The following is a 27802-nucleotide window of genomic DNA, read 5'->3' as shown; positions in this document are numbered from 1 at the left end:
GGTGTAGGCTTTGCTTCTGATGTGTTCTCAGGCACCTAGAACAGAGTAGACCATAGATATTTGTTGAAGAAATAAATCTGTGTATTCCTTTCTGCCTTGCTGTCCCTCTCTGTCCTTGGCTTCTTCCCCACTTACACAGGCAAAGTTGGTTGGTTGCCCTTTTCTCCTTTGCTGTGGCGTCTTTGACACATCTCTTGTAGTGCAGCAATAACGTCACATTTTTTCAGCTTTATTGATATATAACTTACCATAAAATTCCTCCATTCTGAATGTACAGTTCACTGATTTTTAGTAGATACGTAGTGATGCAACCACAGTCCAGCTTTAAAACATTTCCGTCACCCCAGAAGTTCTCCTCAAGCCCAGTTTTTTTGCAGTCAATGCCTGCTCTCACCCCAACCCCACACAACTACTGATCTACTTACTGTATGTATAAATTTGCCCTTCTGGACATTTCATATAAATGAGGTTATACAATATCCAGTTTTGTTTTTTTTTTTTTTTTTTTTTTTTTTTTTTTATAAATTTATTTATTTATTTTTGGCTGTGTTGGGTCTTCATTTCTGTGCGAGTGCTTTCTCTAGCTGCTTCGAGCGGGGGCCACTCTTCATCGTGGTGTGCGGGCCTCTCACTATCGCGGCCTCTCTTGTTACAGAGCACAGGCTCTGGTCGTGCAGGCTCAGTAGCTGTGGCTCACGGGCCTAGTTGCTCCGCGGCATGTGGGATCTTCCCAGACCGGGGCACGAACCCGTGTCCCCTGCACTGGCACGCAGATTCTCAACCACTGCACCACCAGGGAAGCCCCAGTTTTGTTTTTTTTTTTTTTGTTTGTTTGTTCGTTTTTGCGGTACGCGGGCCTCTCACTGTTGTGGCCTCTCCCATTGCGGAGCACAGGCTCCGGGCGCGCAGGCTCAGCGGCCATGGCTCACGGGCCCAGCCGCTCTGCAGCATGTGGGATCTTCCTGCACCGGGGCACAAACCCATGTCCCCTGCATCAGCAGGCGGACTCTCAACCACTGCGCCACCAGGGAAGCCCAATATCCAGTTTTTGTGTCTGCTTTTCTTTCATGATGTTTTTGAGGTTCATCCATGTGTAGCATGTGTCCATGTTCTATTCCTTTTAATTACTGAATAGTATTCCATTGTATGGATATGGCCACATTTTGCTTAATCACCAGTGGATGACATTTGGATTGTTGCCATTTTTTGGTTAGTATGAATAATGAACTGCTGTGAATATTCTCATATGAGCTTTCTTCACGCTTCTTGGTAGATTTCTAGGAGTGGAAGGGCTGGTTTAAATGGTAGGCTTAGGTTTAACCTTTAAAAAAACTGCAAAATTATTTCCCGAAGTGGCTGTATCCTTTTATATTCCCACTAACAGTGTTTAAGTGTTCCAGTTTCTCCACATCCTTTCCAACACTTGTTATTGTTTGTCTTTTTGATTGTAGACATCCCAGAGAGTAGGTAGTAATGTCTCCTATGGTTTGATTTACATTTCCTGAGTGACTAACGATGTTGAGCATTTTTTCATGTGCTTTTTTTTAGCCATTTGTATGCCTCTGTGATATTCATTCAAGTCTTTTAACCATTTTTAAATTGGATTGTTTGTCTTCTTATTAAATCCTCAGAGTTGTTTGTGTATTTCTCATGCAACTTCTTCATCAGAAAAATGATTTATAAATATTTCCCTCTAGACCCTACCTTATCTTTTCATTTTCTGAGTGATGTTTTTTTGAAACTCAAAAAATTTTTTCATTTTAATGAAGTCCGTTTTAGCTGTTTGTTTCTTTCATGACTCATGCTTTTGATGTCATATCTAAGAACTCTTTGCCTAACCCAAAGATATACTTTTCTCCTCTGTTTTCTTCTAGCACTTTTAGTACTTGCACTTAGATTCATGACCCACTTTGAGTAAATTGTTGTATATGTTGTGAGGGAAGGATCTGAGTTTGTTTTTTTGTTTTTGCCTACGAAGATATTCTTCTGTCCTATCACCATTTGTTGAAAAGATTATTCTTTTCCTATTGAATTGTCGTGGCAACTTTGTCAAAAACAAATTTACCATATAAGGATTTATGGGCTTTCAGTTGTTTCATTAATCTTGTATGCCTGTCCTTACACAAATACTACATACTACACTGTCTTTATTACTGTAGCTTTATAGTAAGTTTTGGAATTGGGTGATATAAGTCCTCCAACTTGTTTCTTTTTCAAAACTGTTTTGTCTGTTCTAGACCCTTTGAATTTCCATACACATTTTAGGGTCAACTAAACTTCTGCAAAAGCCAGCTGGGGTTTTGGCAGGGATTGCATTGAATCCATAAATCAGTTTGGGAAGTATTGCCATTTGTTAGGTTGAATTGTGTCCCCCAGATAGATATGTTCAAATCCTATCCCCTGATAATCTGTGCATGTGACCTTATTATAGGGTCTTTGACCATGTAAGCAAGTTAAAATGAAGTCAAACTGGATTAATTCATTGATTGGTGTCCTTATAAGAAAAATAGAAATTTGAATACAGAGACATACATGGGGCAACACCATGCAGTGAAAGAGGCAGAGATTGGAACAATGCAGCTATGAGCCAAGGAACGCAAAAGATTGACAGCAACCATGAGAAGCTAGGAAGAGTCAAGGAAGAATTCTTCCCTTGAGCCTTCAGAGGAAGCATAGACTGCCAGCACCTTGATTTCAGACTTCTAGCCTCCAGAACTGAGAGAGAATAAATTCCTTTTGTTTTAAATCACATGGTTTGTAGTATTTTGGGAAACCTTAGGAAACGAACACACAATCTTAACAATATTAAATCTTTTTTTTTAATAACGCAGTGTATTTATTTATTTATTTATTCATTCATTCATTCATTCATTCATTTATGGCTGTGTTGGGTCTTCTGTGCGAGGGCTTTCTCTAGTTGCGGCAAGCGGGAGCCACTCTTCATCACGGTGCGCGGGCCTCTCACTATCCTGGCCTCTGTTGTTGTGGAGCGCAGGCTCAGTAGTTGTGGCTCACGGGCCTAGTTGCTTTGCAGCATGTGGGATCTTCCCAGACCAGGGCTCGAACCCATGTCCCTTGCATTAGCAAGCAGATTCTCAACCACTGCGCCACCAGGGAAGCCCCCAGTATTAAATCTTTTAATCCACAAATATGAACTCTCCATTTACTTAGATCATTTTTAGTTTTTTCACCAATTACCTCATTTCTTTTACATTTATTCCTAAATATTTTATTCTGTTTGGTGCCATTATGAATGGAATTGTCTTAATTTCATTTGCGGTTTGCTTATTGCTAGCATGTAAAAAATAGAACTCATTTTTATATTGATTTTTTTTTATACCTAGCCTTGCTAAACTCATTTATTCTAGTAATTTTCTTCTGCATTTCCTTAGTATTTTCTATACTTAGGATTGTGTCATCTCTGAATAAAGACAGTTTGACTTCCTCCATTCCAATGGGAGGTGTCTTTTTGTTTTTTGTCTTATTGCACTGGTATCAATACAATGCTGAACAGAAGCCAAAGTGCACATCTTTGCCTTGTTCTCAGTCTTAAAGGGAAAGCTTTAGTTTCAACCATTTATTATGATGTTAGTTTTAGGATTTTCACAGATGCCCTTTATCTGAAGGAGGATGTTCCTTTGTATTCCTAGTTTGATGAAAGTTTTTATCATGAATGAGTGTTGGATTTTGTCAAATTTTTTTCTGTGTCTTTGAGATATCATATCTTTTTTTGCCTTGAATTCTATTCATGTGTCTTAGTCAACTCAGGTATTTTGGTGGCTTAAAAAAACAGAAATTTATTTTCTCACACTTCTGGAGACTGGGAGCCTAAGGTCAAGGTGCTGGCCAATTTGGTTGCTGGTAAGGACTGTTCCTGGCTTGTAGGTGGCTGCCTTCTCCCTGTGACCTCACATGGTGGAGAGAGAGAGAGCTCTCTGGTCTTATCCCATTGGACCAGTGTCCACCGTCACGACCTGATTACCTCCCAAAGGCTCCATCTCCAAATACCATCACAATAGGAGTTAGATTTTCAACATATAAATTTGAGGGGGACATAATTCAGTTCATAAGATATGGTGTATTACATTAAATGATTTTTAGTTGTTAATCTGATTTACTTGTGTGGGGACTGAGAAGTACATTCCTATTTAAGCTCTTTTCAAGACTGTCCTGGTTTATACTTGGTGTGTGGGCTCTCTCATCTCTGCACATGAACTCAGTCTCCATTGGCCAAAGATGTGGGTGGCTTGGGTCCACTCCAGTCTCTGCTGTGCACATCACAGCCTCTAGTCAACCCAAGACATGTGGAGAGCTTAGCAAGCCCCCTTTCCTTGTCTTGCAGCCAGGAGCTCCCTGATAAACCCTCAACTGTTCTGCTGGTCCACTGCTTGCCCGACACTCAGGCCTGCAACTACTGGTTTCCCCACTCACTTGCCACTGCAATCACCACTAAGACAATGGCAGCAAAGCTGCTCGTGTTCACTTGCTGTCCAGCCCTGGTTGAAGTACCACTCTGATGGAGCTGGTGGGAGAAGGGAGATAGCTTTAGGCGTGCATGCCTCAAACTCACACTGTTCTTACCTGAGGTTATTTTCATGGATAAACACTGCATTTGTATGCCTGTGCTTGATCTGGAGCACTGAAATGGTTGTCTTTGGCAGTCTTGTCCAGACTTACAGTTACTTTTTGGGGAGAAGATTTGAAGGCCATCTTCCTCCATCATGCCAGAAGCGAATCTCTAACCCCACTTTACTTAGATTTACAAATAGATAGACATAGTTTCCATAAGAGTTACTCAGTAAATGACACTTTACCTCCAGGCTTGAAACGATGTTTGGCAAAGGAGAATTTGGGGTCATTTGTTACTCTAGAAGAAATAAGCAAAGACGTTGGCATATCTGTAAAACCGCACTGGAACTAGGAATTCTGGCTCTTTGTAGCTTTGGACTTCAACGGATGTGGAAGTGGAAACTTATTTCTAACTTTGGGATGCAAGGCCGCCTCTGACATAATGAATGTACAGCGCGTGGCATGGCTCTTTCACTGTATCTTTTGACTTTCCATAGAGTAGCAGGGATTGTGCAGGTCTTCATAAGACAGACTGTGAAGGGACACGTGGCTGACGGAGAGATGGAGCTCTAACTCTTTACTTTCAGCTCTTTGCAAACAGGTAGCATAAAAGAGCAAATTAACCCGTGTTTTAAAGGTTCACTGAAGTATAATTGACCTACAGCACTACGTTAGGTCCATGGGCACAATACAGTGGTTTGATATTTCCAGGTACCGTATGTCACCATACAAAGCTATTACAATATTATTCCTATGTTCCCAATAGTGTACATTTCTTCCCCGTGGCTCATTTATTTTGTAACTGGAAGTTGGTACCTCTTGATCTCCCTCACCTGTGTCACTTATTCCCCATCCCTTTTCCCTCTGGTGACCACCTGTTGTTCTCTGTATCTGTGACTCAGTTTCCGTTTTGTATGTTTGTTTTGGTTTTCATTTGTTTTGCTTTTTGATTCCACAAATAAGTGAAATCATACAGTCTTTGTCTTTCTCTGTCTGACTTATTTCGCTTAAGCGTAGTATCCTCTGGATCCATCCCTGTTGTCGAAAAAGGCAAGATTTCATTCTTTTTAATGGCTGAGTAATAGTCCATTGTATGTATATACCACATCTTTTGTATCCATTCATCTATCAGTGAACGCTTAAATTTCTTCCATATCTTGGCTATTGTAAATAATGCTGCAGTGAACATAGGGGTGCATATATTCTTTCAATTTAGTGTTTCTGTTTAGTGGAATTGCTGGATCTTATGGTGGGCTTTTTTTGTTTTTTTCTTTTCTGGTTGTGCTGCGCAGCTTGCAGGGTCTCAGTTCCCCGACCAGGGATTGAACCTGGTCCATGGCAGTGAAAGCCCAGAATCCTAACCATCAGACCACCAGGGAACTCCCTATTTTCTATTTTTTGAGGAAGCTTCATGCTGTTTTCCATAGTGACTACACCAATTTACATTCCCAACACCAGTATACAAGAATTCTTTTTCCACATCCTCGCCAACACGTCTTATTTGTTTTCTTTTTCCTAATAGCCAGTCTGACAAGTGTGAGGTGATATCTTGTGGTTTTAATTTGTATTTCCCTGGTGATGACTGACGCTGAGCATGTTTTCCTGTGTCTGGCTATTTGTATGATTAGCCAGAAAATGTGTATTCAGATCCTCTGCCCATTTTTTAATCTGATTGGTTTTTTTTATATTGGCTGTATGAGTTCTTTGTGTATTTTGGATATAAACCCATTTCGGGTATATGGTTTGTAAATATCTTCTTATATTCAGTAGGTGGCCTTTCATTTTGTTGATATTATCCTTCATTGTATAAAAGCTTTTTATTTTGTGCAGTCCCATTTGTTTATTTTTGCTTTTGTTTCCCTTGCCTGAGGAAACATATCCAAAAAATATTGCTAAGACTGATGTCAAAGAGTGTACTACCTATTTTTTTTTAGGGGTTTTATGGTTTCAAGTCTTATATTTAGTCTTTAATCCATTTTGAATTTATTTTTGTTCATGATGTAAGCAAGTTGTCCACTTTGATTCTTTTGCATGTAGCTGTCCAGTTTTCCCAACACCATTTATTGAAGAGACTGTCTTTCCCCATTGTATATTCTTGTTTTCTTTGTCATAGAATAATAGCCCATATAAATGTGGGTTTATTTCTGGGCTCTCTGTTCTGTTCCATTGATCTGTGTGTCTCTTTTTGTGCCAGTACCATACTGTTTTGATTACTATCACTTTGTAATATAGTTTGAAATCAGGGCGTGTGATACCTCAAGCTTGGTTTTTCTTTTTCAAGATTGTTTTGGCTATTTAGAGTCTGTTGTGTTGCTGTACAAATTTCAGAATTATTTGTGCTAGTTCTGTGAAAAGTGCCATTGGTGTTTTGATAGGGATTACATTGAATCTGCAGATTGCTGGGTAGTGTGGTCATTTTAACAGTTTTGATTCTTCCAGTACATGACCACTGTAGATCTTTGCATTTCTTTGTGTCATCTTCAGTTTCGTTCACCAGTGTGTTATAGTTTTCCAAGTATAGGTCTTTTACCTTCTTAGTTAGATTCATTCCTAAGTATTTTATTCTTCTTGATGCGATTATAAATGGGATTGAGTTCCTAAATTTTCCTTCATTAGTTCATTGTTAGTGTATAGAAATGCAACAGATTTCTGTATATTAATTTTGTATCCTGCAACTTTAGTGATTGCATGAAATAGTTTTAACAGTGTTTTGGTGGCATCTTTAGGATTTTCTTATATATATTATCATGTCATCTGCAAACAGTGACAGTTTTACTTCTTCCTTTCCAATTTAGATTCCTTTTATTTCTTTTCCTTCTCTGATTGCTGTGGCTAGGACTACATTGTATGAAAGTGACAAAAGTGGGCATCCTTGTCTTGTGTCTGATGTTAGAGGAAATGCTTTTGCCTTTTTTTTAACTTTTTTTTTTTATTCAAACAAAGTCACAAAAATTATAATCATCCTCATCAGTTCACTCAGTCCCATGGAATTAATTTTTTTTTCATCTTGATCTTTTGTTAGCACTTTTATGAATTCATCAGTTTTCCATTAGAGTTCTGAAAATGCTTATTCAGTTCAGCAGTATAGTCAGTTGCCAGAAACCTGTACTTGTCAGAGTCTTTTCCATGAATTCCTTGAAGATGAAACCCTTTTATAGGAACATTTTTGCAAAAGCATCAGAGTACACGCAGAACTGTCTGTAAATGACAGAACACTTAAAAATGACCACGGTTAAAGATTTGATGAAAGTTCATAATAATACAATTGACAAGGAAACTTAGTTATTTCTGAGATATACATTTTAAAGTAATAACTAGAATCATGACTTATAACATTATACCAGAATATATAAGATTTTTAGGAATTTCATGTAATGTCTGAAACATTTATATTAACATATTTCCATACAAATATTTTTGATTTCCTCTTTGATTTCTTCAGTGATCTCTTGGTTATTTAGTAACATATTGTTTAGCCTCCATGTGTTTGTGTTTTTTACATTTTTTTCCCTGTAATTCACTTCTAATCTCATAGCGTTGTGGTCAGAAAAGATGCTTGATATGACTTCAATTTTCTTAAATTTACTGAGGCTTGATTTGTGACCCAAGATGTGATGTATCCTGGAGAATATTCCATATGCACTTGAGAAGAAAGTGTAATCTGCTGGTTTTGGATGGAATGTCCTATAAATATCAATTAAATCTATCTGGTCTATTGTGTCATTTAAAGCTTCTGTTTTCTTATTTATTTTCATTTTGGGTGTTCTGTCCGTTGGTGTAAGTGAGGTATTAAAGTCCCTCACTATTATTGTGTTACTGTCAGTTTCCTCTTTTATAGTTGTTCGCAGTTGCCTTATGTATTGAGGTGCTCCTCTGTTGGGTGCCTATGTATTTGTAATTGTTATATCTTCTTGGATTGATCCCTTGATTATTATGTAGTGTCCTTCCTTGTCTCTTGTAACATTCTTTATTTTAAAGTCTATTTTATCTGATATGAGTATAGCTACTCTTTTGATTTCCACTTGCATGGAATATTTCTTTCCATCCCCTCACTTTCAGTCTGTATGTGTCCCTAGGTCTGAAGTGGGTCTCTTGTAGACAGCATATATATGGGTCTTGTTTTTGTATCCATTCAGCTGGTCTGTGTCTTTTGGTGGGAGCACTTAATCCATTCACATTTAAGGCAGTTATCGATATGTATGTTTGTATTACCATTTTCTTAATTGTTTTGGGTTTGTTTTTGTAGGTCCTTTTCTCTTCTTGTGTTTCCCACTTAGAGAAGTTCCTTAGAATTTGTTGTAGAGCTGGTTTGGTGGTGTTGAATTCTCTTAGCTTTTGCTTGTCTGTAAAGCTTTTGATTTCTCTGTTGAATCTGAATGAGATCCTTGTTGGGTAGAGTAGTCTTGGTTGTAGGTTCTTCCCTTTCATCACTTTAAGTATATCATGCCACTCCCTTCTGGTTTGTAGAGTTTCTGCTGAGAAATCAGCTGTTAACCATATGGGAGTTCCCATGTATGTAACTTGTCGTTTTTCCCTTGCTGCTTTCAATAATTTTTCTTTGTCTTTAATTTTTGCCAATTTGTTTACTATGTGTCTCGGCGTGTTTCTCCTTGAGTTTATCCTGTTGGGACTTGCTGCGCTTCCTGGACTCGGGTGGCTATTTCCTTCCCCATGTTAGGGAAGTTTTCAACTATAATCTCTTCAAATATTTTCTCAGGTCCTTTCTCTCTCTCTCTTCTCCTTCTGGGACCCCTATAATGCGAATGATGTTGGGTTTAACGACAGAGGTCTCTTAGGCTGTCTTCATTTCTTTTCATTCTTTTTTCTTTATCCTGTTCCCCAGCAGTGAATTCCACCATTCTGTCTTCCAGGTCACTTATCCGTTCTTCTGCCTCAGTTATTCTGCTCTTGATTCCTTCTAGTGTGTTTTTCATTTCAGTTATTGTATTGTTCATATCTGTTTGTTTGTTCTTTAATTCTTCTAGGTCTTTGTTAAACATTTCTTGCATCTTCTCGATCTTTGCTTCCATTCGTTTTCCGAGGTCCTGGGTCATCTTCACTATCGTTATTCTGAATTCTTTTTCTGGAAGGTTGCCTACCTCCACTTCAGTTAGTTGTTTTTCTGGGGTTTTGTTCCTTCATCTGGTACATAGCCCTGCCTTTTCATCTTGTTTGTCTTTCTGTGAATGTGCTTTTTGTTCCATAGGCTGCAGGATTGTAGTTCTTCTTGCTTCCGCTGTCTGCCCTCTGGTGGTTGAGGTTCTCTTAAGAGGCTTGTGCAAGTTTCCTGATGGGGGGGACTGGTGGTGGGTAGAGGTGACTGTTGCTCTGGTGGGCAGAGCTCAGTAAAACTTTAATCTGCTTGACTGTTGGTGGGTGGGGCTGGGTTCCCTCCCTGTTGGTTGTTTGGCCTGAGGCGACCCAACACTGGAGCCTACTGGGGCTCTTTGGTGGGGCTAATGACAGACTCTGGGAGGGCTCACGCCAAGGAGTACTTCCCAGAACTTCTGCTGCCAGTCTCCTTGTCCCAATGGTGAGCACAGCCACCCCCCGCCTCTGCAGGAGATCCTCCAACACTAGCAGGTAGGTCTGGTTCAGTCTCCTCAGGATCACTGCTCCTTCCCCTGTGTCCCGATGTGCACACTACTTTGTGTGTGCCCTCCAAGAGTGGAGTCTCTGTTTCCCCCAGTCCTGTCGAAGTCCTGCAGTCAAATCCCATGAGCCTTCAAATTCTGATTCTCTGGGAATTCCTCCTCCCGTTGCTGGACCCCCACATTGGGAAGCCTGACGTGGGGCTCAGAACCTTCACTCCAGTGGGTGGACTTCTGTGGTATAAGTGTTCTCTGGTTTGTGAGTCACCCACCCACCAGTTATGGGATTTGATTTTACTGTGATTGTGCCCCTCCTACCATCTCATTGTGGCTTCTCCTTTGTCTTTGGATGTGGGGTATCTTTTTTGGTGAGTTCCAGTGTCTTCCTGTCGATGATTGTCCAGCAGCTAGTTGTGATTCTGGTGTTCTCACAAGAGGGAGTGAGAGCACGTCCTTCTACTCCGCCATCTTGGTTCCTCCCCTGCTTTCGCCTTTGAGTATGATGTTAGCTGGGCATATCATATATGGCCTTTATTATGTTGAGGTATGTTCCCTCTATACCCAGTATTTCGAGAGTTTTTATCATAGATGGATGTTGAATTTTGTCAGAAGCTTTTTCTGCATCTATTGAGATGGTCATGTAATTTTTATTCTTCAATCAATTAATGTGATGTATCACATTGATTTGCAGGTGTTGAATCATCCTCGCATCCCTAGGATAAACCCCACTTGATCATGGTATATGATCCTTTTAATGTATTGTTCAAGTCAGTTTGCTAGTATTTTGCTGAGGACTTTTGCATCTGTGTTCATCAGTGATACTGGCCTGTAATTTTGTGTGTGTGTGTGATATCTTTGTCTGGTTTTGGTATCAGGGTGATGGTGGCCTCGTAGAATGAGGTCGGAAGTGTTCCTTTCTCTGCAATTTTTTGGAATAGTTTCAGAAGGATATGTGTTAACTCTTGTCTAAATGTTTGGTAGACTTCACCTGTGAAGCCATCTGGTCCTGAACTTTCATTCGTTGGGACTTTTTTTGATTACTGACCCAATTTAATTACTGGAAATTGATCTGTTCATATTTTCTGTTTCTTCCCGATTCAGTCTTGGGAGATTGTACATTCCCAGGAATTTGTCCATTTCTTCTAGGTTGTTCATTTTATTAGGCGTACAGTTGCTCGTAGTAGTCTCTTGTGACCCTTTGTATTTCTGTGGTGTCAGTTGTAACTTCTTATTCATTTCTGATTTTATTGATTTGGGCCTTCTCTCTTTTTTTTTTTTTTTTTTGATGAGTCTGATAAACAAATTACCAAATTTGTTTATCTTTTCAAGGAACCAGCTCTTAGTTTCATTGATCTTTTCTATTATGTTTTTGTCTCTATTTCATTTACTTCCACTGTGGAGCTTTATGATTTTTCCTTTTATTAACTTTGGGTTTTATTTGTTCTTCTTTTTCTAGTTCCTTTAGGTGTGAGGTTAGGTTGTTTATTTGAGATTTTTCTTTTTTCCTGAGTTAGGTTTGTATTACTATAAACATCCCTCTTAGAACTGCTTTTGCTGTGTCCAATAGATTTGGTCATTGTGTTTCCACTTTCATTTGTCTCCAAGTATTTTTTAATTTCCTCTTTGATTTCACAGTGACCCATTGCTTCTTTAGTGGCATGTTGTTTAGCCTTCACGTGGTTGTGGTTTTTGCAATTTTTTTCTTGTGGTTGATTTCTAGTCTCCTAGCAGCGTGGTCGGAAAAGATACTTGATATGATTTTAGTCCTCTTAATTTTACTGAGACTTGTTTTGTGGCCTAGTATGTGATCTATCCTGGAGAGTGTTCTATGTGCACTTGAAAAGAATGTGTATTCTGCTTTTTTGGATGGAATGTCCTACATATGTCTATTTAGTCCATCTGATCTAATGTATCATTTATGCCAGTGTTTCCTGATTGATTGCTGTCTGGATGATCTGTCCATTTATGTAAGTGGGCTGTTAATGTCCACTACAATTATCATGTTATTGTCAGTTTCTCCCTCTATGTTTGTTATTATTTGCTTTCTGTATTTAGGTGCTCCTATGTTGAGTGCATATATATTTACAGGTATTGTATATTCTTCTTGGGTTGATTCCTTGATCATTATGTAATGTCCCTTGACTCCTTTTACAGTCTTTTTTGTCTGAGTTAAGTATTGCTACCCCAGCTTTCATTTACATTTGCATGGAAAACCTTTTTCCATTTCTTCACTTTCAGTCTGCCTGTGTCTTTGGATCTGAAGTGAGACTGTTAGGAGCGGCATATATATGGGTATTTTTGTATCCCTTCAGCCACTCTGTATCCTTAGATTGGAACATTTAGTCCACTTACATTTAAAGTAATTATTGATAGGTATGTTCTCATTGCCATTTTGTTCATTGTTTTGGGATTTTTTTTAAATTTCTTTTTTGTTCCTTCTTCTTTTGTTCTCTTATGATTTGATGACTATCTTTAGTGTTACATTTGGATTCCTTTCTCTTTTTGTGTGTGTGTATCTATTATAGGTTTTTGGTGTGTGATTACCATGAGGTTTGTATATAGCAAGCTAATATATATATGTGATTATTTTAAATTGCTGATTTCTTAAGTTTGAACACATTTTCACAACCCTGCATTTTTCCTCTCCCCATAACATTTAATGTTTTTTTTTTTTTTTTTTTTTTGCTGTACGCGGGCCTCTCACTGCTGTGGCCTCTCCCGTTGCGGAGCACAGGCTCCGGACACACAGGCTCTGCGGCCATGGCTCGCGGGCCCAGCCGCTCCGCGGCATGTGGGATCTTCCGGGATAGGGGCACGAACCCGTGTCCCCTGCATCGGCAGGCGGACTCTCAACCACTGCGCCACCAGGGAAGCCCACATTTAATGTTTTTGACATCATATGTTATATCTTTTTGTTTTGTGTATATCTTAATTTACTTACTGTGGATATAGATCATTTTACTACTTTTATCTTTTAACCTTCCTGCTAGCTTTATAAGTGGTTGATCTACTACCTTTACTGTATATTTGCCTTTACCACTGAGGCTTTTACTTTTGTAATTTTCTTATTTCTAGTTGTGACCTTTTCTTTTCCAGTTAAAGAAGTCTCTTTAACAATTCTTGAAAAGCTGGTTTGATGGTACTGAACTCTTTAAGCTTTTGCTTGTCTGTAAAACTTCTGCTCTCTCCTTCAAATCTGAATGATAGCCTTGCTGGGTAGAGTATTCTTGGTTGTAGGTTTTTTCCTTCCATCACTTTAAATGCATCATGCCACTTCCTTCTGGCCTGCAAAGTTTCTGCAGAAAAGTCAAATGATAGCCTTATGGGAATTCCTTTGTAAGTAACTTGTTTTTTCCTTGCTGCCTTTAAGATTCTCTCTTTAACTTTTTTTTTTTTTTTTTTTACTTTTGGCTGCATTGGGTCTTCATTGCTGTGCACAGGCTTTCTCTAGTTGTGGCGAGCGGGGGCTACTCTTCATTGCGGTGCGCAGGCTTCTCATTGTGGTGGCTTCTCTTGTTGCGATGCACAGGCTGTAGGCACATGGGCCTCAGTAGTTGTGGCTCGTGGGCTCTAGAGCGCAGGCTCAATAGTTGTGGCGAACAGGCTTAGTTGCTCCACGGCATGTGGGATCTTCCCGGACGAGGGATTGAACCCATGTCCCCTGCATTGGCAGGCAGTTTGTTAACCACTGCGCCACCAGGGAAGTACATCTGTCTTTAACTTTAATTTTTGCATTTTAATTACAGTGTGTCTTGGTGTGGATCTCTTTGGGTTGATCTTGTTTAGAACTCTCTGTGCTTTCGGGACCTGGATGTCTGTTTCCTTTCCCAGGTTGAAGAATTTTTCAGCTCTTATCCCTTCAGATAAGTTCTCTGCCCCTTCCTCCTTCTTCTGGGGCCCCTATCATGTGAATATTAGTGCTCTTGGTATTGTCCCAGAAGTCTCTTAAACAGCCCTTCTTTTTAAATTTTTGGGTCAGTTTGCATGATTTCCAGTGTCAGTTCACGGATCCATTCCTCTGTATCGTCTAATCTACTGTGAATTCCTTCTAGAATATTTCTTATCTCAGTTCTTGTATTCCTCACCTATGTTTGGTTTTTCTTTTTCTTTTTTAACTTTTTGTTATGCTTCTCATTGTGTTCATTCTTCTCCCAAGTGTGTTGAGCATCTTCACGGTCATTGCCTTGGAAACGTTACCAGGTAGACCACTTACCTCCACTTTGCTTCTTTCTTCTGGCCTTTTACTGTGTTTCTATCATTGTGACATGTTTCTCTGTCACCTCGTTTTGCCTAATTCTCTCTTTTCACTTCTGTTCATTAGGGGGAATGCTTACGTTTCCCAAACTTGAACGAGTGGCCTTATATAAGAGATGCCCTACGGGGCCCAGCAGAGCACTGCCCTCTGGTCACCAGAGCTATTTGTTCTATGGGTGCCCCCTCTGTGGGCTGCATGGACCCTTCTGTTGTGGTGGGCTGACTGCTGTGGGCGCAGTGGTACACAGGACGGTCCTCAGCACAGTTGGCTGCCAGACTCGGCCTCAGTTAGGTCTGCCCAGATGCTGGTGGGCAATGCCGGGTCCTGGCACAGCTGGCTGCAGGACCCAGCAGGTCCTGGGGCTGGTGCTGGCCCACTGGTGGGTGGGGTGGGTTGTGGGCACACTGGTGGACGAGGCTGGGTCTTCACATGGCTGGCAGCTGGCCTGGGGGCCCTGGGATTGTTACAGACTGGCTGGTGGGTAGGTAAGCCCCCTGTGCTAATAGGCTAGAGGAGGACTCCAAAATGGTGCTTGCCCACACTAATGTCCTTGTGGTAGAACATGCTCCCCAAGATGGCTGCCAGCAGCATCTGTGTCCCCAGGATGAGACCCAGTTACCTCCTGCCTCTCTGGGAGGTTCTCCAAGATCAGCAGGTGGGTTTGACCCAGGCTCCTTTCAAATTAGTGCTTCTGCCCTGGGTCCCAGAGCATGTGAGATTTTGTGTGTGCCACTTAAGAGTGGAGTCTGTATTTCCCACAGCCTTCTGCGTCACCTGAATATAAGTCCTACTAGCCTTCAAAGCCAAACATTCTGGGGGCTTGTCTTCCCAATGCAGGACCCCCAGGCAGGAGAGCTCAACAGGGGGCTCAGACCCCACACTCCTTGGGAAGAACTTTTCCAGTTATAATTATCCTCCTATTTGTGGGTCACTGACCTGGGAGTATGGGTCTTGACTATACCATGTCTCCACCCCTCTTAACCATCTCATTGTGGTTCCTTCTTCATATCTTTAGCTGCAGAAGATCTGTTCTGCTAGTCTGCAGAGCATTCTCACTGATAGTTGCTCTGTAAATAGTTGTAATTTTGGGGTACCCGTAGGAGGAGGTGAGCGCAGGTCTTCCCAAGCTGCCATCTTGGACAGTCTCCTCTATCATCTAAATGTTAAGTTCCAGGGCCCTAACTTTTAGCAGCAGTCTTCTTTTTTCTTTAATGCTATTAGTGACTTCAGTTAAAACGTGATATTAGCTGATTGATAGGTTATGTTTTAGCCATTAATGCTAATTTTTTAGTTCAGTGATTACCTCAATTAATGAGTCTTCTAGGTGTCAAGCTCCCTTATAGATGTTAGCAAAAAAATGAACAAAGGGTAGGGGAATGGCCTCATCCAGGTCCTCTTCCCAGGACCATGTGCTGCTTTTGTGCATCACCATGTAGCTACAGGGCGGTAGTTCTGGTCCTTGGCAAAGTAGGGAGGTCTGCAAGGGCACTGTGTGTGCTCTTGCTTTTACTGTACATAGTTCTCTCCTCTTTCACTGGTAACATTCACCTGTTTCAGGTGTACAAAGTCCTTCCAAAATAAACAATCTGATGTTAGCAATTATTACTAAATAATAGATTTATATATTGGGAGTTATTTTCTTCAAATATTTACATTTTAGACTACTCTTCTCTATGGAATGAAAATTTTTTGTTGTTGTTGTTAAAGGAATTTAACGCATTTCTAAGCAGAGAATTCGTGATATAGTGCCTTATCGTTCCCAGGAAAGTTTACCAAGTGTCTACTGTGTCCCTGTCATCACTGGGTGGTAGGAGTACGGAATAAACAAGACATGATCATCACTACCCAAGTAGTTGTGAATAGCTATTTAATTATAATTATGATAAACACTATGAAGCTATGCATAAAGTACTATAGAACATTTAATAGGGAGAGGTAACCTGAGACTTCCTTTACCTTCCTTGATTTTAATTCACCTCCTCTCTCCTTTCCATGCATAGTTTATGACTATTTGCATATTTGGAGTATTTTTCATTTTTGGCAGCTTTTTAAATGTGATTTTTAAAATACAATTTAAGTTTTAAAAAACTTAGAAGTTGAAGAATACTAAAAGGAACTCCTGTGTACTTTTTGCTTGGGTTCACCAATTGGTGTCCTTTGATCTGGAACATTCCTCACCCTTTCTTTTTTTGACCGTGACATTATTGAAGAGAGCAGGCTAATTATTTGGTAGCTTGTCCCTCAGTTTAGGTTTGTCTGAGATTCCTCATTATGATTCAGGTAGTGCATTATTTGACAGGTTCCTTATCTGTACACATTTGAACTGTAAAAACAAGTTTAGAGTTTGAGATTATTTAGGTATGATTTGTGTTTTCTTAAACCAGGAAAAAAAGTTGAGGACATAACTGTCATGGGGTTATCTTTTCTTTACTCAAACTAGTTTAGAAAGCTCTTACCAACCTCAGTGATTCATATTTTTCATTTCTTGTTTTAAAGACAGATGCACATTATTCCATATTGTCACTTCTTCTATGTCTGTCTGATTCTCCTTCAAACAGCAATTATGTGGAAACACCAAGAGATAAAGAAGTGGGTACGTTACCAAATGCTTTTCATATATAACAAATAAAAGAGAAATTGGTTTTATGACTTAATTACCAGACTTTGAGATTTTATCAAAAGTTGTAAAAAGCAATCTGAAACTAAAATATTTCAGTTGTCTTAAATGCAATTGTAGTTGTAAATTTTCTTTTAAAATATGAGTTCTGACTCTGTAAGTTAAACCTTCAGTTATATAAAGAGAAAAATCACTTTTGAAGATAAAGAAATTAAAATTTAAAATGTATTAGAATGTCAACTTATTGAGTGTTTCAATATTTTTGAACTTTCATTTCCCAAGTTATTCTGAGTTTTGTTAGACTTTTTACTGTAATTTAGGGTTTTTTTCCCACATATTTTTGATCAAGCTGATGAAATTCTTCTGCTATATTTTAGAAAAGAAAGATGATTTCGACTGGGGAAAATACTTGATGGAAGGTGAAGAAATTGACCTTGGCCCAAATGTAGACACACCAGTAAGTAGCAGTGGTTTTGCTACTGAAAACATAAATACATGCCAAGTTATTTAGATGATTTTTATGGGTCCTGTGCCCTACAGCAACTTATCTAAAACAGGAACACTCTTTACTAAATCAGAGTGGTTTATTATGGAAGTTTTATTAAGATTTTGCACCCAAACATCAGTACTACAAAGTTGATCAGAAAATATATGTATCCCTTAAGGAGCTGTAAATCTTGGGATTTTGCCACCAAAACTAATTCCATCCTGTAATAGTAACTTTCAAGACATGTAGAAAAAAGTTTCATTTGATAAAGTTTTTGCTTTTCTTCTGAAATTTTCTTGATCTTTTAGTCTAAATAGCTCCAGTTGTTAGGTGCTCTAAGGGCAAGGTGTATTTCCTTCTTTTAATCAGAATTGGTCTGAAGAAAGTGAGGATGAAGATGATCAACAGCCTTTAAGCAGAGAGGACTCTGGGATTCAGGTGGACAGGACACCATTAGAAGAACAAGATCAAAACAAAAAACCGGGACCTCAAGTCAGCTGGAGAGGTAGTGTGTGTTCTTAGATACTGGCATCATTTTCTAACAGAAGAATTCTCTAGAAGGAAAGGCAAGCTTTGACAATCAGTTCTATGTGGTTTAAAATATTGGTAAGCTCTGCCGTCCTTAAAAACAAACCTTTTTAAACCATTAGTAGATCTTTCTTCTGTAGTGCCTAAGAAGTAGCTCTATAGAATTAATGTTGAAAAGGCATTTACAGTGATATTTTGGTCTTTTTTTTAAATATATAGTTCTGAGAACTTTGTTAGTCCTAAATGGTTGTTTCTTTTCTTTTCTTTTCTTTTTTTGTTTTTTTTTTGAGAAGATTGGCTTTGCTAAAGTTAGTGACTAAATAAAAAGAAAAGATCCTTGCAATTTAATTTTAAATTTGAATGTCTGCTTTTTCAGTTTTTAGTAAAAAAAATATGAATTGGTAGAATGTAGAAAGAGCTGGAAACAACCTTAGAGATTAGAACACCTAATCCTACTTCTCATTTTGTAGGTAAAAAACAAAGGCGTGGTTACAGTGTTTTTCCCACGGTCACAGCCGTGAAGCTAACCCCAGAAGCTGGGGTCTGTGACCTAGCCCTGTTCATTGTACCTGAACCTTGCCAAATGCACATAAAGTAGTTAAAGCTGATTTAGCATGCTAACGATTTTCTGTTTTCTTTTCTCTTCCCTTTCTTTTTCATTCTTGAATTGGACCTTTAGGGTAGAGTGTGGATTAATCAGCTCAGAGCATGTGAGCAGCAGCAGCAGCCGGTGCAGGGCCTTTTGGTTTAGTTTATTTCTTCTCTTCTGCCCTTTCTGATTCTCATTCCCCTCTCCTTTTCTCTGCCAGCCCGGTGACAGGCTCCTGTTCTAATGTATTTGATATCTGTTCTCAAACATGTTGAGTTCTTGTAAAGTACATTGTTTCGGTTGGTTGTATTCCTTTTTTAAAATTACATACTGGGGGCTTCCCTGGTGGCGCAGTGGTTGAGAGTCCGCCTGCCAATGCGGGGGACGCGGGTTCGTGCCCCGGTCCGGGAGGATCCCACATGCCGCGGAGCGGCTTGGCCCGTGAGCCACGGCCGCTGGGCCCGCGCGTCCGGAGCCTGTGCTCCGCAACGGGAGAGGCCACAGCAGTGAGAGGCCCGCCTACCGCAAAAAAAAAAAAAAAAAAAAAAAAAAAAAAAAAAAAAAAAAAAAAAATTACATACTGGTATTGTGCTCTGTGTAAACTCTGTTCTGTTCTTCTTTTCATTTAACTGTTTTAATCTGTCCATGTCACTCTATGAATATCTCTCCTGTTGCTCCTCATGGCTGAGTAGGAGGTTGCAGTTTGCAGTCCCTCATGTCTGTAATTGCTTCTCTCGTGGACAGGCCTGAGCTGCCTTCACCCGTTCTCCCTAATGTTATGGACCTGGTCCACAATCTCGTCCCTACTTGATTAGGACCCCCCCTCTGATTTGTCTGCTGTTGTCATTTGTATGTGTCTGACTACTCAGGATAAGTACTTGGGATCCGTCTTGCCCCTTCTACGATGTATCCACTGACATCCTTTGCTCGCTTTTCTTTAGAGTTCCATGTCGTTCTTGCCCATCCCCACACTTCAGAGTTCTTTGTGTATCTAGATAGTAATTCCTAGGTTTTAGACATTGCCGTTTTCTTCCTCTAGTCAGTCACCTGTATGTTCATGGTATCCTTCAAACAGAATCTGTGATTTTTAAAAATATCTTATTGGACTCAAATCTGAATTTTTCATGGTATGCTTAGAATTGGGGCCTTGATATTTTTTTGGGGGGGGGGCCTTGATATTTTTCTCTAAAAGAACATGCCCCTGTTGTATTTTCCTTCTGTTTGCTTTTTTAGAGCTTGTGTTTAGCTCTTTAGTGACCACCAGATCCTCTTTAATGTGTGCAGTGAGGTTAAAAGGTCCAGCTTATTTTTCTCCCATGTCATGAGCAGATTTCCCAACAGTCCATTCTTTCCACATTGCTTTGTGGTTCTAACATTGTTATGTATCGATACACTTAGTTATTTCTGAACATTCAGTTCTCTTCCCTGAGTGTGAGTTGTGGAGGAACAGACTTTTTATTTATATGGCTTTGTACTATGTTTCAACACATGGAAGGCAAGTTTCCCCCTCACCTCCTTTACTGTTTTTCAAAATAGGCTTAGCTATTTGTGGGCTTTTATTCTTCTAAAGACATTTTAGGAACAGTATGATAAGTTCCTTTTTAAAAATCCAGCTGGAATTTTTATTGGGATTGCATTGAATTTATAGATATAGCTTGAGGAGATCTGACATCTTTACTATGAAAATATCTGCGTTTATTCTAATTTTTTAACGTCTTTCCAGATTTTGGAAATTTTCTTTGTAAAAACCTTAAGTCTTTGTTAATTTCTATGTATGTTAATAGTTCTTATTGTGAATAGTGTCTTTTTTTGTTTTATTTATTGCTGGAGTAGGTAGGGGAACACTTGTTTTTTATAAATTGTTTTTATATCCAGTGCTCTTGCTAAACTCTCATACTGCTTATATATTGTTGATTCCATTACATTTTTTGTGTAGACAATCAGTATTGTTTGCAAATATTGACAGTTTTATCTCCTGCCAGTTCTTTTTTTTTTTAAATAAATTTTATTTACTTATTTATTTATTTTTGGCTGTGTTGGGTCCTCGTTGCTGCATGCGGGCTTTCTCTAGTTGCGACGAGTGGGGGCTACTCTTTGTTGTGGTGCACAGGCTTCTCATTGCGGTGGCTTCTCTTGTTGCAGAGCACGGGCTCTAGGCGCGTGGGCTTCAGTAGTTGTGGCGCGTGGGCTCAGTAGTTGTGGCGCTCGGGCTCTAGAGTACAGGCTCGGTAGTTGTGGTGCACGGGCTTAGTTGCTCTGTGGCATGTAGGATCTTCCCAGACCGGGGCTCAAACCCGTGTCCCCTGCATTGGCAGGCAGATTCTCAACTACTGTGCCACCAGGGAAGCCCCTCCTGCCAGTTCTTATACCTTATATCTTATTAATGACATGTTAACCCTGTCTCTTTTCTGGCCAGCCCTCTAGTCTGTAGAGGAAGCAGTGGCAATAAGCGTGGGTTTCCTGGAGTGGTTTTTATCCCAAGAGGGTTGCCCCTGAAATTCCTTAATTAAGTGTGATAGTTTTTGGCATAGGTTCTGGATATGTCCTTTGTAAAATTAAGACCTTTATTCCTGTTTTTCTAGGAGTCTTTAATTATAAATAAGTATTGAACTTTATCAAGTGCTGTTCTTTATCTGTGAGATAATTCTGTAATTCATCACTTTTACTCTAGTACTTTACTGATAGATTTTTTTGATAGTGAATCATTCTTGAATTCCTGAGCTAAACTTCCTTGATCATTCTGTTATTTTTTTACTATAGTATTGGATTGGGTTAGCCTTTTTTAATTGGGAATTTTTAATCTGTATTCTTCGATGAATTACTTTTTCTATCATGTCTTTATCTGGTTTTAGAAGCAAGGTTATATTGGCCTCATAAAATGTTAGACAGCTCTCCCTTTTTCTGTTTTCTACAACAATCTGTATGAGATAGCTAATCCTTCAAACCCTACTACTAGTCCTGAGGCTTTGAGGGTGCTTGGGAACATCTTAGGTTACCATTTCAATTTCTTTTATGATTATTGAATTATTCAGGTATACTGATTGTGTCTTTTTATTCATGGGTCATTTTAAAATCGAGTAGTTTTTTTTTTTTTTTTTTTACTTTCTATCAGTGACAATTAAATTTTGTATGTCTCTCTTTGTATGTGTGTGTGTATATATATATATGGTTTTAAGTAAATGATTATATATATAAATGTTGTTGGGTAGCTGTTACTTTAAAGACCCTTTGTCAATTGAATATTTGAATGGAATCATAAGTCCAGATATTGTAGCAAAGCTGATCAAGTATTTTGTTGTTAACTCTTATAACTTAAATGTAAATAAATTCCCTTCCACTAGATGAGTCAGATGCCCGAAGCTGGCTGGAACAACATGTGGTCCGTCAGTACTGGACAGTCAGGTCCTCGAGGTTTCCTCATAGTTTACATTTGCACTCCAATCTAGCTGCTGTCTGGTAAGAAGCTATTTTCCATTTCGTGTGTTGATAGAGGAAACTTGGGTGTTTTAATATTTGGTTTTGAGTTTGACTTAAATCAAATGCTTTCTTGAACTTTTTTTAACAGTTTTCAAAATTGAAGTATTGAATTTACAATGTTGTGTTAGTTTCAGGTGTACAGCAAAGTGATTGTTATACATACATACATTTATATATGTGTGTGTGTATATATAATCCTTTTTCAGATTCTTTTCCATTATGAGTTATTACAAGATGTTTAATATAGTTCCTTATCCTATACAGTAGGTCCTTGTTGTTTACCTGTTTTATATGTAGTAGGGTGTATATGTTAATTCCAAACTCCTAATTTATCTCTCGCCCCGTCTCCTATCCCCTTTGGTAGCAGTAAGTTTCTATTCTATGACTATGAGTGCATTTATATCTTATAAATAAGTTCATTTCTATCATTTTTTTAGATTCTACATATAAGTGGTATCATGTGATATTTGCCTTTCACTGTCTGACTTACTTCACTTAGTATGATAATCTCTAGGTCCATCCATGTTGCTGCAAATGGCAGTGTTTCATTCTTTTTATGGCTGAGTAATATTCCATTGTGTGTATGTGTGTGTGTGTGTATCACATCTTCTTTATCCATTCATCTGTCCGTCTTTTGATGGACATGTAGGTTGATTCCATGTCTTATCTACTGTAAATAGTGCTGCTATGGACATTGGGGCTCTATTTTTAGTTTTTTAAGGAACCTCTGTACTGTTCTCCATAGTGGCTGCACCACTTTACATTCCCACCAACAGGGGAGGAGGGTTCCTTTTTCTCCAGATCCTCTCCAGCATTTATTATTTGTAGCCTTTTTTTTTTTTTGCGGTATGTGGGCCTCTCACTGTTGTGGCCTCTCCCGTTGCGGAGCACAGGCTCCGGACGCGCAGGCTCAGCGGCCATGGCCCACGGGCCCAGCCGCTCCGCGGCACGTGGGATCTTCCCAGACCGGGGCACGAACCCGTGTCCCCTGCATTGGCAGGCGGACCCCCAACCACTGCGCCACCAGGGAAACCCTATTTGTAGACTTTTTAATGATGGCTATTCTGACTGGTATGAGGTGATACCTCATTGTAGTTTTGATTTGCATTTCTCTAATAATTAGTGTATTGAGCTGTTTTTCATGTGCCTGTTGGCCACTTGTATGTCTTTGGAGAAATGTCTTTAGGTTTTCTACCCATTTTTGGTTGGGTTGTTTGTTTTTTCATATTAAGCTGTATGAGCTGTTTATATATTTTGGAAATTAATCCGTTGTCATTTGCATCATTTGCAAATATTTTCTCCCTGTCAGTAGTTTGTCTTTTTGTTTTGCTTATGGTTTCCTTTACTGTACAAAAACTTTTGAATTTAATTAGGTCCTATTTGTTTATTTTTCTCTTTATTTCCATTACTCTAGGAGACGGATCCAAAAAAATTTGCTGCTATTTATGTCAAAGAGTTTTCTTCCTATGTTTACCTCTAGGAGTTTTATAGTGTCCAGTTTTATATTTAGGTCTTTAATCCATTTTGAGTTTATTTGTGTATATGGTGTTAGAGACTGTTCTAATTTCATTCTTTTACATGTAGCTGTCCAGTTTTCCCAGCACCACTTATTGAAGAGACTGTTTTTCTCCATTGCATATTCTTGCCTCCTTTGTCATAGATTAATTAACCGTGAATGTGTGGGTTTATTTCTGGGCTTTCTATCCTGTTCCATTGATCTATGTGTCTGTTTTTGTGCCAGTACCATACTGTATTAATTACTGTAATTTTGTAATATAGTCCGAAGTCAGGGAGCCTGATTCCTCCACCTTCATTTTTCTTTCTCAAGATTGTTTTGGCTATTCAAGGTCTTTTGTGTCTCCATACACATTTAAAATTTTCTTGTTCTGGTTCTGTGAAAAATGCCATTGGTAATTTGATAGGGATTGCATTGAATCTGTAGATTGCCTTAGGTAGTATGGTCATTTTAACAATATTGACTCTTCCAATCCAAGAATACGGTATATCTTTCCAGCTGTTTGTATCCTCTTCAGTTTCTTTCATCAGTGTCTTACAGTTTTTGGAGTACAGGTCTTTTGCCTCCTTAGGTAGGTTTATTCCTAGGTATTTTATTCTCTTTGATGCAGTGGTAAATGGGATTGTTTCTTTAATTTCTCTTTCTGATATTTCATTGTTAGTGTATAGAAATACAACAGATTTCTATATATTAGTTTTGTATCCAGCAACTTTACTGAATTCATTGATAAGCTCTAGTAGTTTTCTGGTAGCATCTTTAGGATTTTCTTATATATATTATCATGTCATCTGCAAACAGTGACAGTTTTACTTCTTTTCCAATTTGGATTCCTTTTATTTCTTTTTCTTCTCTGATTGCTGTGGCTAGGACTTCCAAAATTATGTTGAATAAAAGTGGCAAGAGTGGGCATCCTTGTCTTGTGTCTAATGTTAGAGGAAGTGCTTTCGCCTTTGAGTATGATGTTAGCTGGGTTTATCGTATATGGCCTTTATTATGTTGAGGTATGTTCCCTCCATACCCATTTTTTTGAGAGTTTTTATCATAAATGGATGTTGAATTTTGTCAAAAGCTTTTTCTGCATCTATTGAGATGGTCATGTAATTTTTATTCTTCAATTTATTAATGTGTTATCACATTGATTTGCAGATGTTGAATCATCCTTGCATCCCTGGGATAAACCCCACTTGATCATGGTATATGATCCTTTTAATGTATTGTTCAAGTCAGTTTGCTAGTATTTTGCTGAGGACTTTTGCATCTGTGTTCATCAGTGATATTGGCCTGTAATTTTGTGTGTGTGTGTGATATCTTTGTCTGGTTTTGGTATCAGGGTGATGGTGGCCTCGTAGAATGAGGTCGGAAGTGTTCCTTCCTCTGCAGTGTTTTAGAATAGTTTCAGAAGGATATGTGTTAACTCTTGTCTAAATGTATGGTAGACTTCACCTGTGAAGCCATCTGGTCCTGGACTTTTGTTCGTTGGAACTTTTTTTGATTACTGATCCAATTTAATTACTGGAAATTGATCTGTTCATATTTTCTGTTTCTTCCCGATTCAGTCTTGGGAGATTGTACATTCCCAGGAATTTGTCCATTTCTTCTAGGTTGTTCATTTTATTAGGCGTACAGTTGCTCATAGTAGTCTCTTGTGACCCTTTGTATTTCTGTGGTGTCAGTTGTAACTTATTCATTTCTGATTTTATTGATTTGGGCCTTCTCTCTCTTTTTTTTTCTTTTTTTTTTTTTTGATGAGTCTGATAAACAAATTACCAAATTTGTTTATCTTTTCAAGGAACTAGCTCTTAGTTTCATTGATCTTTTTTTTTTTTTTTTTTTTTTTTTGCGTTACATGGGCCTCTCACTGTTGTGGCCTCTCCCGTTGCGGAGCACAGGCTCCGGACGCACAGGCTCAACAGCCATGGCTCACGGGCCCAGCTGCTCCGCGGCATGTGGGATCTTCCCAGACCGGGGCACGAACCCGTGTCCCCTGCATCGGCAGGCGGACTCTCAACCACTGCACCACCAGGGAAGCCCTCATTGATCTTTTCTATTATGGTTTTGTCTCTATTTCATTTACTTCCACTGTGGAGCTTTATGATTTTTCCTTTTATTAACTTTGGGTTTTATTTGTTCTTCTTTTTCTAGTTCCTTTAGGTGTTTGGTTAGGTTGTTTATTTGAGATTTTTCTTTTTTCCTGAGTTAGGTTTGTATTACTATAAACATCCCTCTTAGAACTGCTTTTGCTGTGTCCAGTAGATTTGGTCATTGTGTTTCCACTTTCATTTGTTTCCAGGTATTTTTTTATTTCCTCTTTGATTTCATCAGTGAGCTGTTGCAGACTGTGGTTTTCTGGCTTCTGGTGTCTGCCCCCTTGGTGGGTAAGACTGGTCCAGGGGCTTATTCAGGCTTCCTGCAGGAGGTACTGGTGCCTGCCCACTGATGTGTGAAGCTGGGTCTTGTCCCTCTTGTGCACAGGGTTGTATCTGCGGGTGTGTGTAGAGGCGGCTGTGGGCTCAGGAAGTCTAGGCAGCCTGTCTGCTGAGGGGAGGGGCTGTGTCCCTGCCCAGTTTGTTTCGCCTGTGGCGTCCCCACACTGGAGCCTACAGCCTACTGGGTGGGACCAGGTCTTGGTGCCAAGAGGTCAGCTTCCATGAGAGCTCACGCAGGTGAATGCTCCCTGATATAGCCACCACCAGTGTCTTTGTCCCCAGGATGAGCCACCAGCCATCCCCCACCTCCCCAGGAGACCCTCCAAGACCAGCAGGTAGGTCTGGCCCGGGCTCCTATCATATTGCTGCCTTTGCCCTCAGTCTCAGTGCTCATGAGATTTTGTTTGTGCCCTTAAGAGTGGAGTCTCTATTTCCCTCCATCCTGTGGAGCTCCTGCAGTCAAGCCCCACTGGCCTTCAAAGCCAAATGCTCTGGGGGCTCTCTTCCCGGTGGCAGACCCCCCAGACTGGGGCATGCCTCACGTGTGGGAGAACCTCTATGATATAATTATTCTCCGGTTTGTGGGTCACCCACCTGGGGAGTATCGGATTTGATTACATCGCGAGTCTGCCTCTCCTCCCTGTCTTGTTGTGGTTCCTTCTTTAATATTTTCTGGTATGTTTCAGTGTTTCTCATCAGTTTTTCTTTCCACAGTTAGTTGTAATTTCTCTGTGCTCGTGAGAGGATGTGAGCTTAGGGTCCTTCTACTCTGCCATCTTGGCCACTCTCCTCAGTCACTTATTCTTCATAACACTTTGCACTTGCCACTTAACCTGTGGTCAGTTCCTCATCGAACTAGCTCCATTTGCCTGATGAGCAGCAAGCCAAATGCTGAAACTCCAAGGTTTGCAGCAGAAAGGGTTTATTCTCAAGGCAGCCAAGTGAGAAGGGAAAACAAATCTCAAACCTGCTTTTCCTTGAAATTTTTAACAATTCCAATTAAGCAGTTTTGTTATTTAATTATTATTTTTAAAGTGAAATTATTTAACTATAATCTATCTTTTGATTTGTTCTTTTCAAAGTGAATGGATTGGTTTATATTACGCCATCTATTTGATTTGTTTTAGTGTACTTACTGCAGAAATAGTTACTATTTTTCCCAAACAACAATACCTAGGTTTAAATATTTGCCTAAGTCAGCAATCAACATAGCAAATAGAATTGCTCTGCAAGTGCTTCTGTGAGAGTATTTCAGTTGAAAATGAATATGGGAGGGGATTTAAAGTATGTATTATGTGTATTTGCTGATCTATTCCTGGGTAAATTACCACTAAATTACACATATTCTGTGAGACTTCTACTTCTACTTAATGAGAACTCTTTTCGTTGACATTTAATGTTTGTTATCTCATAGGGACCAACACTTGTACAGCAGTGACCCATTATATGTTCCAGATGACAGAGTTTTGGTTACTGAAACGCAGGTTATTCGGGAAACCCTATGGTAAGACCTGTTAACCTAATTCATGGTCTAAAGACTTTATTAATGAGAAGCAGAATTTTGGTTTTTTGAAGAAAGGTGTTTGAGGGTTTTTCACGTGCATATTAGAAATAGGGCATTAGGATGAACCCAAATCAGGTCCCTGTGGACACCTAAATTTGGATTGGCAGACTCAGGAAGCCCAAACTTTAGAGTCGACCGTGGAGATTTTGGTATATTTACCTCTTTTCCATTTTAAATAATGTC

At 39.4% G+C, this 27802-nt stretch overlaps 1 protein-coding gene across 2 annotated transcripts in view; it reads left to right on the top strand.

The window, feature by feature from the left end:
- The window catches only part of TUBGCP5 (tubulin gamma complex component 5), a 56176-nt gene that overhangs the window by 4830 nt on the left and 23544 nt on the right, over positions 1-27802 (top strand). The window contains exons 4-8 of one of the 2 annotated variants that reach the window (XM_081243216.1): positions 16912-17008; positions 17410-17489; positions 17889-18024; positions 21978-22092; positions 27470-27559. In XM_081243216.1, coding sequence (XP_081099342.1) covers positions 16912-17008; positions 17410-17489; positions 17889-18024; positions 21978-22092; positions 27470-27559 — 518 coding nt within the window. Of the gene's footprint in view, positions 1-16911; positions 17009-17409; positions 17490-17888; positions 18025-21977; positions 22093-26653; positions 26803-27469; positions 27560-27802 lie in introns of those variants that run through there. The other variant, XM_081243217.1, reaches the window with a different exon arrangement.

This window comes from Mesoplodon bidens, assembly GCF_964165515.1.
Source record: "Mesoplodon bidens genome assembly, chromosome: 8".
In the NCBI taxonomy this organism is placed as follows: domain Eukaryota; kingdom Metazoa; phylum Chordata; class Mammalia; order Artiodactyla; family Ziphiidae; genus Mesoplodon; species Mesoplodon bidens.
This window is presented reverse-complemented; position numbering and strand designations above follow the sequence as displayed.